Below are 12810 nucleotides of genomic sequence, written 5' to 3' on the forward strand. Positions count from 1 at the left end.
GCCTGTTTTATTCTTTCTGTCCACATTCTTTCAGGTAGACACATGGAAAAATCTTTAAGATACAATGTTAAGCCAACAAGAAAAAAAGGTGAGGGGAAATAAAAGTACGTGTACATGGGGCTTATAACCAGGGCTCGGCCTTTGCCTTACTGCTGTATATCCAGTCCCTAGAACAGTGAGTGCAACCCGGTACATGATACAACTTCATAAATACCTGTGGAATGAATGAATGAACTGTGAAGAAAATCTGGAAGCAGCTGAACAAGGACTAAAGGAAGCATCCGGGAGTGAAAAATACTGGGATTGGATCAGAGTGGAGACTTACGGGTGACTCACTCTTTCTCTTTTTCTTTCTTTCTTTCTTTCTTTCTTTCTTTCTTTCTTTCTTTCTTTCTTTCTTTCTTTCTTTCTTTCTTTCTTTCTTTCTTTCTTCTTTCCTTCTTTCTTCTTTCTTTCTTTCTTTTTTCTTTTCTTTTTTTCTTTCCTTCCTCCCTTCCTTCCTTCCTCTCTCTCTTTCTCTTTCTTTCCTCCCATTCTCCCTCCTTCCCTCTCTCCCATTCTTCTTTCTAAAAAATTTTATTGTTATAATATATTTACAATTAAAACATGGGGCCGGGCGCGGTGGCTCATGCCTGTAATCCTAGCTCTCTGGGAGGCCGAGGCGGGTGGATTGTTTGAGCTCAGGAGTTCGAAACCAGCCTGAGCAAGAGCGAGACCCCGTCTCTACTAAAAATAGAAAGAAATTAATTGGACAACTAAAAATATATAGAAAAAATTAGCCGGGCATGGCCGTGCATGCCTGTAGTCCCAGCTACCCGGGAGGCTGAGGCAGAAGGATCGCTTGAGCCCAGGAGTTTGAGGTTGCTGTGAGCTAGGATGACGCCATGGCACTCTAGCCCGGGCAACAGAGTGAGACTCTGTCTCAAAAAAAAAAAAAAAAAAAAAAAAAAAACATGGGAAAATAAACATACTCTGTTTGCCTTACAGAAAAAATGCACATTAAATATTTCAGTCAGACCAAAGGAGGCACAATGTATTATTAAATTATAATCCTGTATTAAGCAGGCTTTACTGGGAATGTTCCTTGGTCCTTTTATTACGCTGTAAGGAGGAAATATTCAGAACACTTTGAAGCATTCATGCTTGTTAAATAAACATAAAAGAAAGGGGCGACTTGGCAATGGGCGAAATGTCATGCAGGCTTCAACATGTGAACCTAATAGAGCTTCTGTAGAGAGCTTGACAAGTGAATTCATTAGAATTTGTTTTTGAAATAGTTTACTTTATCTTTAGTATATAAACAAAGGACTACACTGTAAGCTTTTGTATTTAGACTCTTGAAGTTTTGGATGTACCTTGAAAGAGTTCAGCCTTTTCATTTTACAGATCAGAAAACTAGCCCCAGTTTGGGGATGTGACTGCCCAAGGTCACATTTGTATTTCTATTCCTCAACATCCTCATCCCAATCATTCTCCATATTTGTTTAGGGCTTGAGTTTTCAAAGTGCTTTGACACACCTTCTAGTGTCTCAAGTTTTCCATGTGAAAATTGGGAATAATTATGGAAACTACCTCATTCGAGAGTGTTGTAAGAATTAAATGAGATAACTTATTCTTCAGTAAAAATTAGCTGTTATTACTATATTCTTAAATAAAAATTATAGGAGCCCATTGTTTTGAACTGAGCTCCTGCACTAGTTCCAATTGAACAGACCAAATCAGAATGGAGTCTCTAGCGCTAGGTGCCACGTAATCAGAAGGAACTTTCAAATGGGCCGAGTTGGGCACTGTGGAATGGGCCTGTAATCCCAACTACATATGGAGTTTGAGACCAGCCTAGGGTGATATAGTGAGACCCTATCTCTATAAAACACTAAAATTAAAAGAAAATGGGCCAGTTTTAAAAAAAAAAACAAAAACAAGAGATTCACAGCAACCAATCAGAAGGGGCCTAGTTTACCTGATCTAGCATAATAAGGAAGTCCCCTCTGTTTTAACACTATAAGGAAAGTAACTTTGAAATAAACAATCTGAGCTGGACGTGGTGGCTCACGCCTGTAATCCTAGTACTTTGGGAGGCTGAGGCGGGAGGATTGCTTGAGGTCAGGAGTCTGAGGCCAGCGTGAGCAAGAGCAACACGCCGTCTCTACTAAAAAAAAAAAATGATAAAAAATAAAAAGAAATTAGCCAGATAACTAAAATAGAAAAAATTAGCCAGGCATGGTAGTGGCACGCACCTGTAGTCCCAGCTATTTGGGAGGCTGAGGCAGAAGAATTGCTGGAGCCCAGGAGTTTAAGGTTGCTGTGAGCTAGGCTGACGCCACAGCGCTCTAGCCGGAGCAACAGAGCAAGACTCTGTCTCAAAAATAAATAAATAAATAATAAGAAAGAAATGAACAATCTGCTTTTTGTTCCCTATTTCTGCTTCTTCAGCACTTTTCCTCCTAAAATGCCAATCTCCTTGCTCAGCTCTTTGGAGCTCCTTGTATTTTATCAATGAGATGCTGCCCAATTCATGAATCAGTAATAAAAGTCATTTAGATCTTTAAAACTCAATTTGTTGAAATTTTGTTTTCTAACATCTTTATTGTAATAATTATTATTTCCTGGAATCTTCTCCACAGCCTTGGAAGTCAGGCAGCATAGACCTTCCCATCATTTTACCTGTGAGGATATGAAACGCAGAGAGGTTAAGTGGCTCACCTGGCTTGTAAGTAGCACAGTCACATCTGGAACTCTGACATCCTGCCACCCAGTGCATTGGTCAACACCCTCAAGATCATTTCCGACTTTAAAATTCTGTGGTTTCTATATGAAGGCATCTTGTGGTCAGCCTTTTAAAAACTTTCAGTCTTTTGTCTCAGAGAACAAGGAAGTAGCAAAGGGTAGGATCATACTAGATGACACTGCTTCTTAATACAGTTGTCCATCAGTATCCACAGGGGTTGGTTCCAGGACCCCTGTGGATACCCAAATCCTCGGATGCTCAAATCCCTGATATACAGTGGCATACTATTTGCATTTAACCTACGCACATCCTCCCTCATACTTTACATCATCTCTAGATTACTTATAATACCTGATACAATGTAAATGCTATATAAATAGTTGTTATGCTCTATTGTTTAGGGAATAATGACAAGAAAAAAAGTCTGTACATGTGCAGAACACAGGCAACTTTTTAAATATCTTTGATCTGTGGTTGATTGAATCCATGGATGCAGAACCCACAGTTACAGTGGTGCCCCATCTACTACTTTTAATTTATGCAAATTTAACTATGAGTGCATGCCCTCCACCCAATACAGAAAAATAAAAGAAATAGAAAAAGTGGCTGGGCGTGGTGGCTCACGCCTGTAATTCTAGCACTCTGGGAGGCACAGGTGGGTGGATCACTCAAGGTCAGGAGTTCCAGACCAGCCTGAACAAGAGCAAGACCCCGTCTCTACTAAAAAATAGAAAGAAATGATCTGGACAACTAAAAATCTATATATAGAGAAAAAATTAGCCGGGCATGGTGGCGCATGCTTGTAGTCCCAGCTACTCGGGAGGCTGAGGCAGGAGGATCGCTTGAGCCCAGGAGTTTGAGGTTGCTGTGAGCTAGGCTGACGCCACGGCACTCTAGCCCAGGCAACAGAGCCAGACTCTGTCCAAAAAAAAAAAAAAAAAAAGAAATAGAAAAAGCAATTCCATTTGCCATTGCATTCAGTAGGTGTATGCCACAGAATGATCATGAAATAGAAGTAAATCAGCTGGACAGGATATATGCAAAAGCATGGATAGTGTATTTTATGGGAAATTCATAGGACTTGTCAAGAATAATTTAATGCGATTTTGGCTTGACATGCTGACTTTATAACTTAACCTTCACATTAGATGTAACACCGCATCTGCTACCGCTAATAGCTACGACTTACAGATTACATGTCAAAATGCCAAGTGCTTTGTAAAGTGCGTTATCTCATTTAATTACCATGACAATCCTATGAGGCAGGTACTTAATTATCCCCATTTTAAGTGGGAATTGATAATACTAATAATGGTAATAGTATAGTAATAATAGCTGCAACTTCTTAAAAATCTAACAGCTCAGAGAGGTCACTTGTCCAAAGTCTTAACAGCTCTTAAATATTTAATAACAGACCCAGAGTTAGAGCCCACATTGGTGAAGCTACACAAACATCACTCATAAAATGTGATAGGCACTGGGAAATGATTTCTTATTGTTCATCATATCTCTAGGGAACTCATGTCTGAAAACTCTAGAATGTCACTTGGATTGGGCAGATTTGAGAACAGGCATTTAAATCCTGGTCAAGACCAGAATAGCTTTGATGTCACCTTGGCAGCAGTTGAGCTGAATTATTTGTGTTTCTCTAAAACTAGTTGTATAGGCTCCCTTTTTAAAACTTATTTTGTAAGGTACCTATAGTTTTTTCTACTAATGGAAATATTTTCAACAGAAGCGATGCCTGAAGTTTCAAAAATCATATAACTTTAGAAACTCTGGTAAGAGTTTGTCCACAAGCTTTAACTGATTTCCATTCTGCAGTGGGCTAGACATCTGAGGGCCAGTTTCTGCCCTAATGCTCTGGGTGACCAAGGGCAACCCACTTCCTTTCTATGGTTTTCAGTTTTCTTTTCCTAAAATTGAGACATTTTAAGACTACATCCAGCTCAGGCTAGGTGTGGCTGAGGCTTGTAATCCCAGCACTTTGGGAGGATGAATTGGGAGGATTGTTTGAGGCTACCGAGTTTGAGACCAGGCTGGACAATGTGGTGAGATCACATCTCTCCAAAAAAAAAAATAAATAAATAAGAAAAGCTATCCAGGTGTGGTGGCATACATCTGTAGTCCCAGCTACCAGAGAGGTTGAGGCTGGAGGATTGTTTGAGCCCAGGAGGTTGAGGTCGCAGTGACTTATGATCATGCCACTACATTCCAGCCTGGGCAACAGAGCAAGACCTTGCCTCAAAAAAAAAAGATTCCATCCATCTCTAATGATATGAATGGAAATATTCCTAGATTTTCTTAAATACTTGGATAATTCTAGTTCTTATAAGTGGCTAATTTTTTTTTTTTTTGAGACAGAGTCTCACTGTGTTGCCTGGACTAGAGTGCCATGGCATCATCCTAGCTCACAGCAACCTCAAACTCCTGGGCTCAAGCGATCCTTCTGCCTCAGCCTCCCGAGTAGCTGGGACTACAGGCATGCGCCACCATGCCCGGCTAATTTTTTCTATGTACTTTTAGTTGTCCAATTAATTTCTTTGTATTTTTAGTAGAGACGGGGTCTCGCTCTTGCTCAGGCTGGTTTCGAACTCCTGAGCTCAAACAATCCGCCTGCCTCGGCCTCCCAGAGAGCTAGGATTACAGGCGTGAGCCACCGCGCCCGGCCAAGTGCCTAATTTTTATTTTATCAGTTACTAAGTGTAAATCTGCCTAGGATATGAAGAGCAAAACTTTCAAAGAGTTCTTCCAAATTTGAGAGAGGCCATTTTCACAATGATGTTTGTGTCGCCAAATATGGAAACAAGTTGTGAGTATATAGACTACCTGTAAGAACACATCAACACTGAATGCAAAAGCAGGGATTTTTCTGAGCAACTGTGGAAACCACTTTGAAAATAAATATTTTTCCCTTTTACAAGCTTGGTGCTAAAGACAAAATTTATTTCATACTTCCTATGCCTTCCTGAGACTCCAATTTAACTCTTGGGCTGTCTCCTTAATATTTGCTATATTTTCAAATCTTACCTTTATTTTTTCTAAGAACTTTATCATTTTCTCATTGCTTTTTTGGTTTTATGTATACAATATATTCTCTAATCTTTCTGGAGGTCATTTTTGATCCTTTCATTATCTATTTCCTTCAGGATCAGCTGTTTCTTTGTTCATCTTGGATTCTTTTATGTTATTTTCCCTCAAATACTTGGTGTTCTTTGGTTGGCCACTTATGTTTATGATTGGAGGACTTTGATGAATAGGAGAAATAGCTTTGCCTTTGTATAAATCTATTTACCCCAAGGTCATCTTTCCTGTGAGGACTGTCTGATTGCAGCCTCTGTAAAAGCAGATGGGTCCCTCAATAAGCAGGCTTCCCCCTCTGGGGACCGGGCAGAGAAGCCAGCTCAGGTCATCCTTCTAACATCTTCATTGCCAAAGCAAGGGGGACTTTATTCTTGGTGTATTTTACCCTTGAATGCTGCTTCCTTTCCTTTTTTCCCTTCGAGTCTGCTGTGGAGACCAGAAGTAACCCCAGGCTCTCTCTGCCTCTCTCCTTTGTCCCAATATCAATTCCTGGGGCCCACTCAAGGTAAATTATATACTCTGTTAAGGAAGCAGTTATTGGAGTGGGTGCCGGTTACAAATGCTCTTCTTAGGAAACATGGAGAGTCCTTCTGTTCCAGCTCTTCTACCCTGACTTCTGTCCCTCCACCCACTCTGCTGTCTGTACCTATCAACTTCAGTACCTCATTCACTGTTATATCTCTGGAATCTAGAACAATACCTGCCACAGAGTAGCTGTTCATGAAGGGCTTATTTCATGATCAAATGATGGGGACCAAATTATGCAGACCCTTAGTTGTCTCCTTTGCCCTAAACTTAGTACCAAGTTATTTTTTCCTGAAGAAAATGAGGAGCCATTGAAGTCTTTTTGAGCAAGGGAATGTCATGATTGTATCTGTGGTTTTGAAAAATCATTTTTGGCTGCAGAATAGGCAGTTAGAGGAAGCCTAGAGACCAGTTAGAAGACTATTTCAATTATCCAAATGAGCGATGATGGAAGAATACTTAAACTAAATTTCTGGCAATGGGGATAGAGGGAAAGGGATTGATTCAAACAAATATTTATTGAGCACTTAGTAGGTGGCAGGCTTAGTCCTAGATGCTGGGGATATAGCAGTGAATAAAACAAAGTTCTATTCTCAAGGAGCTCAAATTCTAGTGGTGGAAGAAATAAAAACAAACACAGTGCTTTCAGATATGATCTATGTGAGGTCATGATAAATGCTAAGAAGAAAAATAAATCAGAATAAGGAGATAGAAAGAAACAAATTGAGTGGGGCAGAGACATGCCATTTATGATTTGGTGCTCTGTGAAGCAGTGAAGCACAGGATAAAGGAAGTGAGGAAGCCACAAGAAAATTTGGGGAAAGAGCATTCCAAGTAGAGGGAACAATAGGTACAAAGGCCCTGAAGGATATAGAAACTAATTAGAATTTAGGTTCAATGTGCCATTCAGTAATGAGAAGCTGACCTCAGGTTGGTTGGTTGGTTTTGGTTTGGTAATCCGGGCCCAAAGAGCAAGGACCACTTTCCAGGCAGGACAACCAATAAAAGAAGAAATGCTGAGAAGATAATGCTGGCTAAGTAGGGTAAGGCCATATTGTAGCGGGGCCTGGATGCCTGAAAGTGACCCTGAGCCAGGGAGCCAATGCCCCTCTGGAAACAGGTCAGCAGCGTGAAAAGAGAGCTCTATTAGATGTCTCTGGCAGTAGAATTGTGGTAGGCAGAAGAATGGACCCCCAGAGAAGTTCATTCCCAGCATCTGTGAATATGTTACATGGCAAGGAGGAATTAAGGTTGTAGGTGGAGTTAAGTCGCTAATCAGCTGACTTTGAGATGGGGAGAGTGTCCTGGACTCTCCAAGTGGGCCCAACATAATCACAAGGGTACTTATAAGTGAAAGAGGGAGGGAGGAGAGTCTGTGTCAGAGTGGTTTGATATGAGAAAGGCTCAACCTATGCCTTTGAAGGTAGAGGAAGAGGGTCACAAGCCAAGGAATGTAGTGGCCTCTAGCAGTAGGACAAAGCAAGGAAATGGATTCTCCCTTGGAGCCTCCAGAAGGGAGAGAAGCCTTGTACCTAAACTGGATGAGCAAAAATAAATCCAGTAAGGAAGATCACAAAATCAAGGGCCTTCCTTTCTGTGTCTCCACACTTCTCATCAGTACAATGGAGGATGTTTACTAGATCAGTGATGTTCAAACCTTTTTTAGGCACTGTGATGGTTAATTTTGTGTGCCAACTTGATTGGGCCACAGGGTCAAGAATGTTTGGTCAAATGTTATTCTAGGTGTGTCTGTGAGGGTGTTTTTTCATGCAATTAATATTGAAATGGGTAGACTGAGTAAAGCAGACTGCCCTCCATAATGTGGGTGGGCCTCATCCAACAGTTGAAGGCTTAAATAGAACAAAAAGGCTGACCCTCTCTGAGTAAGACAGAATTCTTCCTGACTGAAGATCTCCCAACTGGGAAATCAGCTTTTTTTCTGCCTTTGGACTGAAATATCAGCTCTCCTGGGTCTCAAGCCTGCCGACCTTTGAACTGGAACTAAGTCATTGGCTTATCTGGGTCTCCCGGTTGCCTACTCGTCCTGCAGATCTTGGGACTTTCCAGACTCTATAATTGTGTGAGCCAATTCATTATAATAAATCTCTTTGTCTATATATTTATATCCTATTGTTTTGTTTCTCTGGAGAACCCTGACTAATACAGCCACCAAAGCCCCAATATAAATAAATAATAGATAAAAGTGAAACTACTTCAGCTGTAACAGGGTCGGGTGGGCCAGGAGTTCCAACCACTCCGAGCTGCTCTCTCCCTCTGGGCCCCAGACTTACTATGAAAACTTTTTATCTATGGTCACCACTTATCTCTTAAATTTAATGAGTTTGTTTCCTTCTCTGTTAAAGAAGAGTGTACCTTGGAAAGTGTTAGGGTGGAAAGCTTAGTAGCTGCCCAAGGTGGCAAGGGTGGAGAAAGGGCTTGTTGCTTTTATGGGGACAAAGAGAAAAATAGTAATTGTTGGGAAGTAATTAGCAGGCAGTCGGGAGAGGTCAAGTTGTCTGTCTTTCTTGTTTATTCTGTTCCTGGAGACTTGGTTATCTCTGAAATGTAGTCAGGCCTATCACAGGAGATGTGATTTTGCCCTTGAGATACGGTTTTGGGCAGAAAAGAAGGCCTGGAGTTTACCCTCCTGCTGTCTGTCCGGGAGCTCCTCAGGAACTCCTTGAGGCTACAGAAACAAATTCTAAAGGCTGCCGAGCTAGTGAATGTCAAGAGAAAGATGTACATTTCCTTTCTTTTGGCTCTTGTCTGACGTTTATGAAAATGGAGTCCCTGCAGAGTGCCTGCTAGTTTGGGAGAGAAATAGCAAAGAAAAGGGAGAGCTCAAGATTGATCCTTAGCTGTTATTAGAAAATTGGGAGATTCAAGGCTGCCCTAACAAAAAGTACAAGTATTCTAGTGTATCCTCTTACCTTCATTACCATTTATATTAGTTTCAAATTACCACGAACTTAGTGGCTTAAAACAACACAGATTTGGCTGGGTGTGGTGGCTCACCCCTGTAATCCTAGCACTTTGGAAGGCTGAGGAAGGAGGACCACTTGAGTCCAGGAGTTTGAGATCAGCCTGGGCAACACAGCAAGACCCAGTCTCTACAAAGCGTAAGAAAAATTAGCTGGGTGTGGTGGCACGTGCCTGTAGTCACAGGTGCTTGGGTGGCTGAGGTGGGGGGATCGCTTGAGCCCAGGAGTTCCAGGCTGCAGTGAGCTATGATTGCACCACTGCACTCCAGCCTGGGCAACAGAGCAAGATCGCCATCTCTAAAAAAACAAAGAACCCACAAAAAATCCACATTATTGCTCTGTAACTTTATTTTTCTTCAATTAAAAATACATTTATATATATATTTATTTCAATAGATTTAGGGAGTATAAGTGGTTTTTTGTTACATGGATGAATCGGACAGTGGTAAAGTCAGGGCTTTTTGAACAAACATAGGCATGTCCTTCAGGGACAATTCTTCTCGGCAGAGGCAGTGCACTAGAAGACGGGGTGAAACATGAGCTCACTGGAGGTACAGTTTTTCCAGGAGAACAAGTCCTCCCTCATTGTGCTGTCCTTGTGACTTTTAGGCCTAGGTCATCAAGAGGCACAACCTAGGGTGGAAGCCCCTCTCATCCCATGGCTGATGACACAGACGTGTCATTTGCAGAAGGCTCCCTCCCCACCTGCTTATTCCCCAACCATGTTGCGGCCAATTTGGCATGAGGAGGCTGCAGTGGCCAAGCCTGTTGGGAACTGTGGGGTGTGGCTGGGAGAGAAAGGACACACTCCAAGTGTTCTCACTGCCTGTGATGCTGTGGCTACAGCAATGTGCTGGCTGCACATGAACAAGCTCCTTCTTCCATTGCAGGGCACAGAAGATTTTGTCCTCGTCACTGAGTAAGCAGGGAGAACAGAAGTTTTTCCCATGTCTAATTCTGGGATTTCAGTGAGGTCTTTTTCATCTTGTCCAGGAGAAACAGAAGGGAAGAAAAAGACCCTTTTTTATGTGAACATATTTGGCAGGAAGAAAAAAGCATAAAAGATACTAAAAGCAAATATGTGTGTTTAAATGGAAAACCACCAAATGTGACAAGGGCGGTGTCCACTCCCACATTCAGACCCTAGGGTTTCAAGCCCTTGCATGAGGTTTGGGGTTCCTTCTGAGCCCCAGCGTGTCTGGAATCAGTGCATCCTCCACTGGTCCTATAGCAAGGTGCTCATGGAGTTTGTCTTCACACCCGCTGTCAGAGGACTTCTTAATTTGTAGGCTTAGCGAGTTGGCTGAATTACTGCCACTCTTCTAGGTGGGACCTCCAGCTGTTGCTGGGGCTCCAGATGCCCCTGTGATCACCTCCCACCACCACCACCACCACAGCACCCATTCAGATTCCTGGCTGTCACTTTCATTCCTTCCTTTTCTGATCAGCTGGAAACAGCAGATCTGCCCAGATTCTCACTTGTCCATCTACTGTTCTTGGATGATTTTCCTCCTTGTGATGCTTCTGGGGCATATTGACCATCTGCACCTCTAGAACCTAACCAGGGGCTTGCTCCTTCTACCAGCCATGGGCTGGCTTGGTCTGGTGACATTGTCTGCCTGCCATCCCCCTGCTCCTCCATCCGACGCCAATGGCAGGGGTGTGGCCTCCCTCCAACTCTTAGCAGACAAACCAGCAAAGTGGACCTTTCCATTCAAGCAAAGCTGGCTTTATGGCATGAAGAACGAAAGGCTGAAAGAATCTCTTGCTGCTGCAAAGAACATATTTTATATTTCCTCTAATTTTGGCAAATGACCTCTGTTAGGTCTGGAGCTGAGAGAGAGACACACGAAGCCTTATGTGTAGCAAAGTGCTGTTTATTTTGAGCATCTGGGTGCAGATAGGTGGAGGCAAAAAAGTGTCCACATTGAGGAAGGGAAAAGCCTTGGGTTTTGTAGAGGGTTTCTCCGGGGGGAGTAAGTAAGTGGGCCAGAACAGCCGCTTGTAATTAATTCTTTTTCAGACAACCAGCTCCTAGGACCCCTGCCCCAGTCACATCCATCGTGCAGCTCTGGCATTGTCCTTATCAGGAGAGAGAGAGGGATAAACTTCCTCCCTGTGGTTGGGGGGAAGGAATGCTGGCTGCAGCTGTTAGATTTACAATGTCCGGGGACTCTCCAGACTCCCACAGCTATTGTTTTACAAGCCTAAGTTTTCCATTAACTGCATTCCGTCCTATACAAACTTTTTGGGTTCCCACCTGGAACAAACCTAACAACCTCTTGAAGAGACTCTGTGCTACTTCCTCATTCTCCCTGGATGGGACTATAATGTAGCACAGTGGGACCCAAAGAGGAGGACATTATTTATTACAAGTGCAGAGGGCAGTGGGGCTGTCCTTAATTTTTGCTGCCAAAATCTGGTTTTCTAAAATTCTTCTAGTAGAGACTAAAATAGGATACAATTCCTTTAACCCAAGACTAGGTCTTAGGGTCTTGTTCTTAGGGTCTGCTGCTCTTACAGTGGCCTTCCTGAGTGCACTCCTACTTCCTAGTGTAGAAGTTACACTGCTGTATCCGAGGTCAGTGTTTCCAAGTAAGATCAAACCAGTGCTTTGATCTGGGCTCTGACCAAAGTGAGCAAACATCAATATTTTCACACTCTCCTCAGTCAGTTCCTTAGTCTGATGTCAAATGGCTCTTTGCAAATGGCTGGCCTGGCTCTTTGGTGTTGGAGCCTTTCCTATAGCATCGTGAAAAGAACAGGCATCACCCAAGGATATTGTGAAAAAGATGTAACAAGGAGATAGGACAGACATTGTGCTCAGTGAGCCTTGGAGTCTAGCCCAGCTCTGAGCAGAGGACTGTGGCATTCACTGTCCTTGGGCATAACACACGGAGCCTCCTCTTCTGGATTTCATCTGAGATCACAGCCAGATGGGAGCTGAAGACCAGCTTTTGACTTGACCACAGGGATGTCACTAGGTGGGAATTTTGCTCTCCCTCCCAATTTATTGTTTCCCAGAAAATCTTATTTCCTTTAAGTTATGCAATGCATTTCTTTTGTGTTAAGAATCCAAAGAGAAGTAAAGAAAGAGAACACTCTTAAAAACATTTATATATATTGATCTTTTTATATATTATTCCCTATAGAGCCACCTAATGTTATTTTCAATTAAACAAGAGGAGAATTATTACCTTTAACCATAAAGGGTATTGATTACAGAAAAAATGTCCATCAAAGATGGGTCCCAGCTTGTGGTCGCTTAACAGGACATTAGTCTCATCCAATAATAAAAAGATCAGTCACTCCTTAGAGTGCAGCAAAGAAAGAAGAATCTGACGCTGGTATTCTGATGATAAAGTGGCACATCTGATTCCAGCATCTACAACAATTTCTTTTCTTCAACTAATTTTTCTTTAAAATTAAAAAGAATAGGGCCGGGCGCGGTGGCTCACGCCTGTAATCCTAGCTCTCTGGGAGGCCGAGGCG

General features: G+C 42.4%; 1 protein-coding gene across 1 annotated transcript in view; it reads left to right on the forward strand.

Moving 5' to 3' along the window:
• Positions 1–10040: 10040 nt before the first annotated feature.
• Positions 10041–12810, forward strand: part of SMIM10 (small integral membrane protein 10) — a 35436-nt gene continuing 32666 nt past the window's right edge. The window contains 1 exon segment of the mRNA XM_012653268.1: positions 10041–10237. Within this exon segment, the coding sequence (XP_012508722.1) occupies positions 10041–10237 (197 nt within the window).

This window comes from Propithecus coquereli, unplaced genomic scaffold (genome assembly GCF_000956105.1).
Source record: "Propithecus coquereli isolate 6110/MARCELLA unplaced genomic scaffold, Pcoq_1.0 Scaffold42, whole genome shotgun sequence".
NCBI classification, from domain to species: domain Eukaryota; kingdom Metazoa; phylum Chordata; class Mammalia; order Primates; family Indriidae; genus Propithecus; species Propithecus coquereli.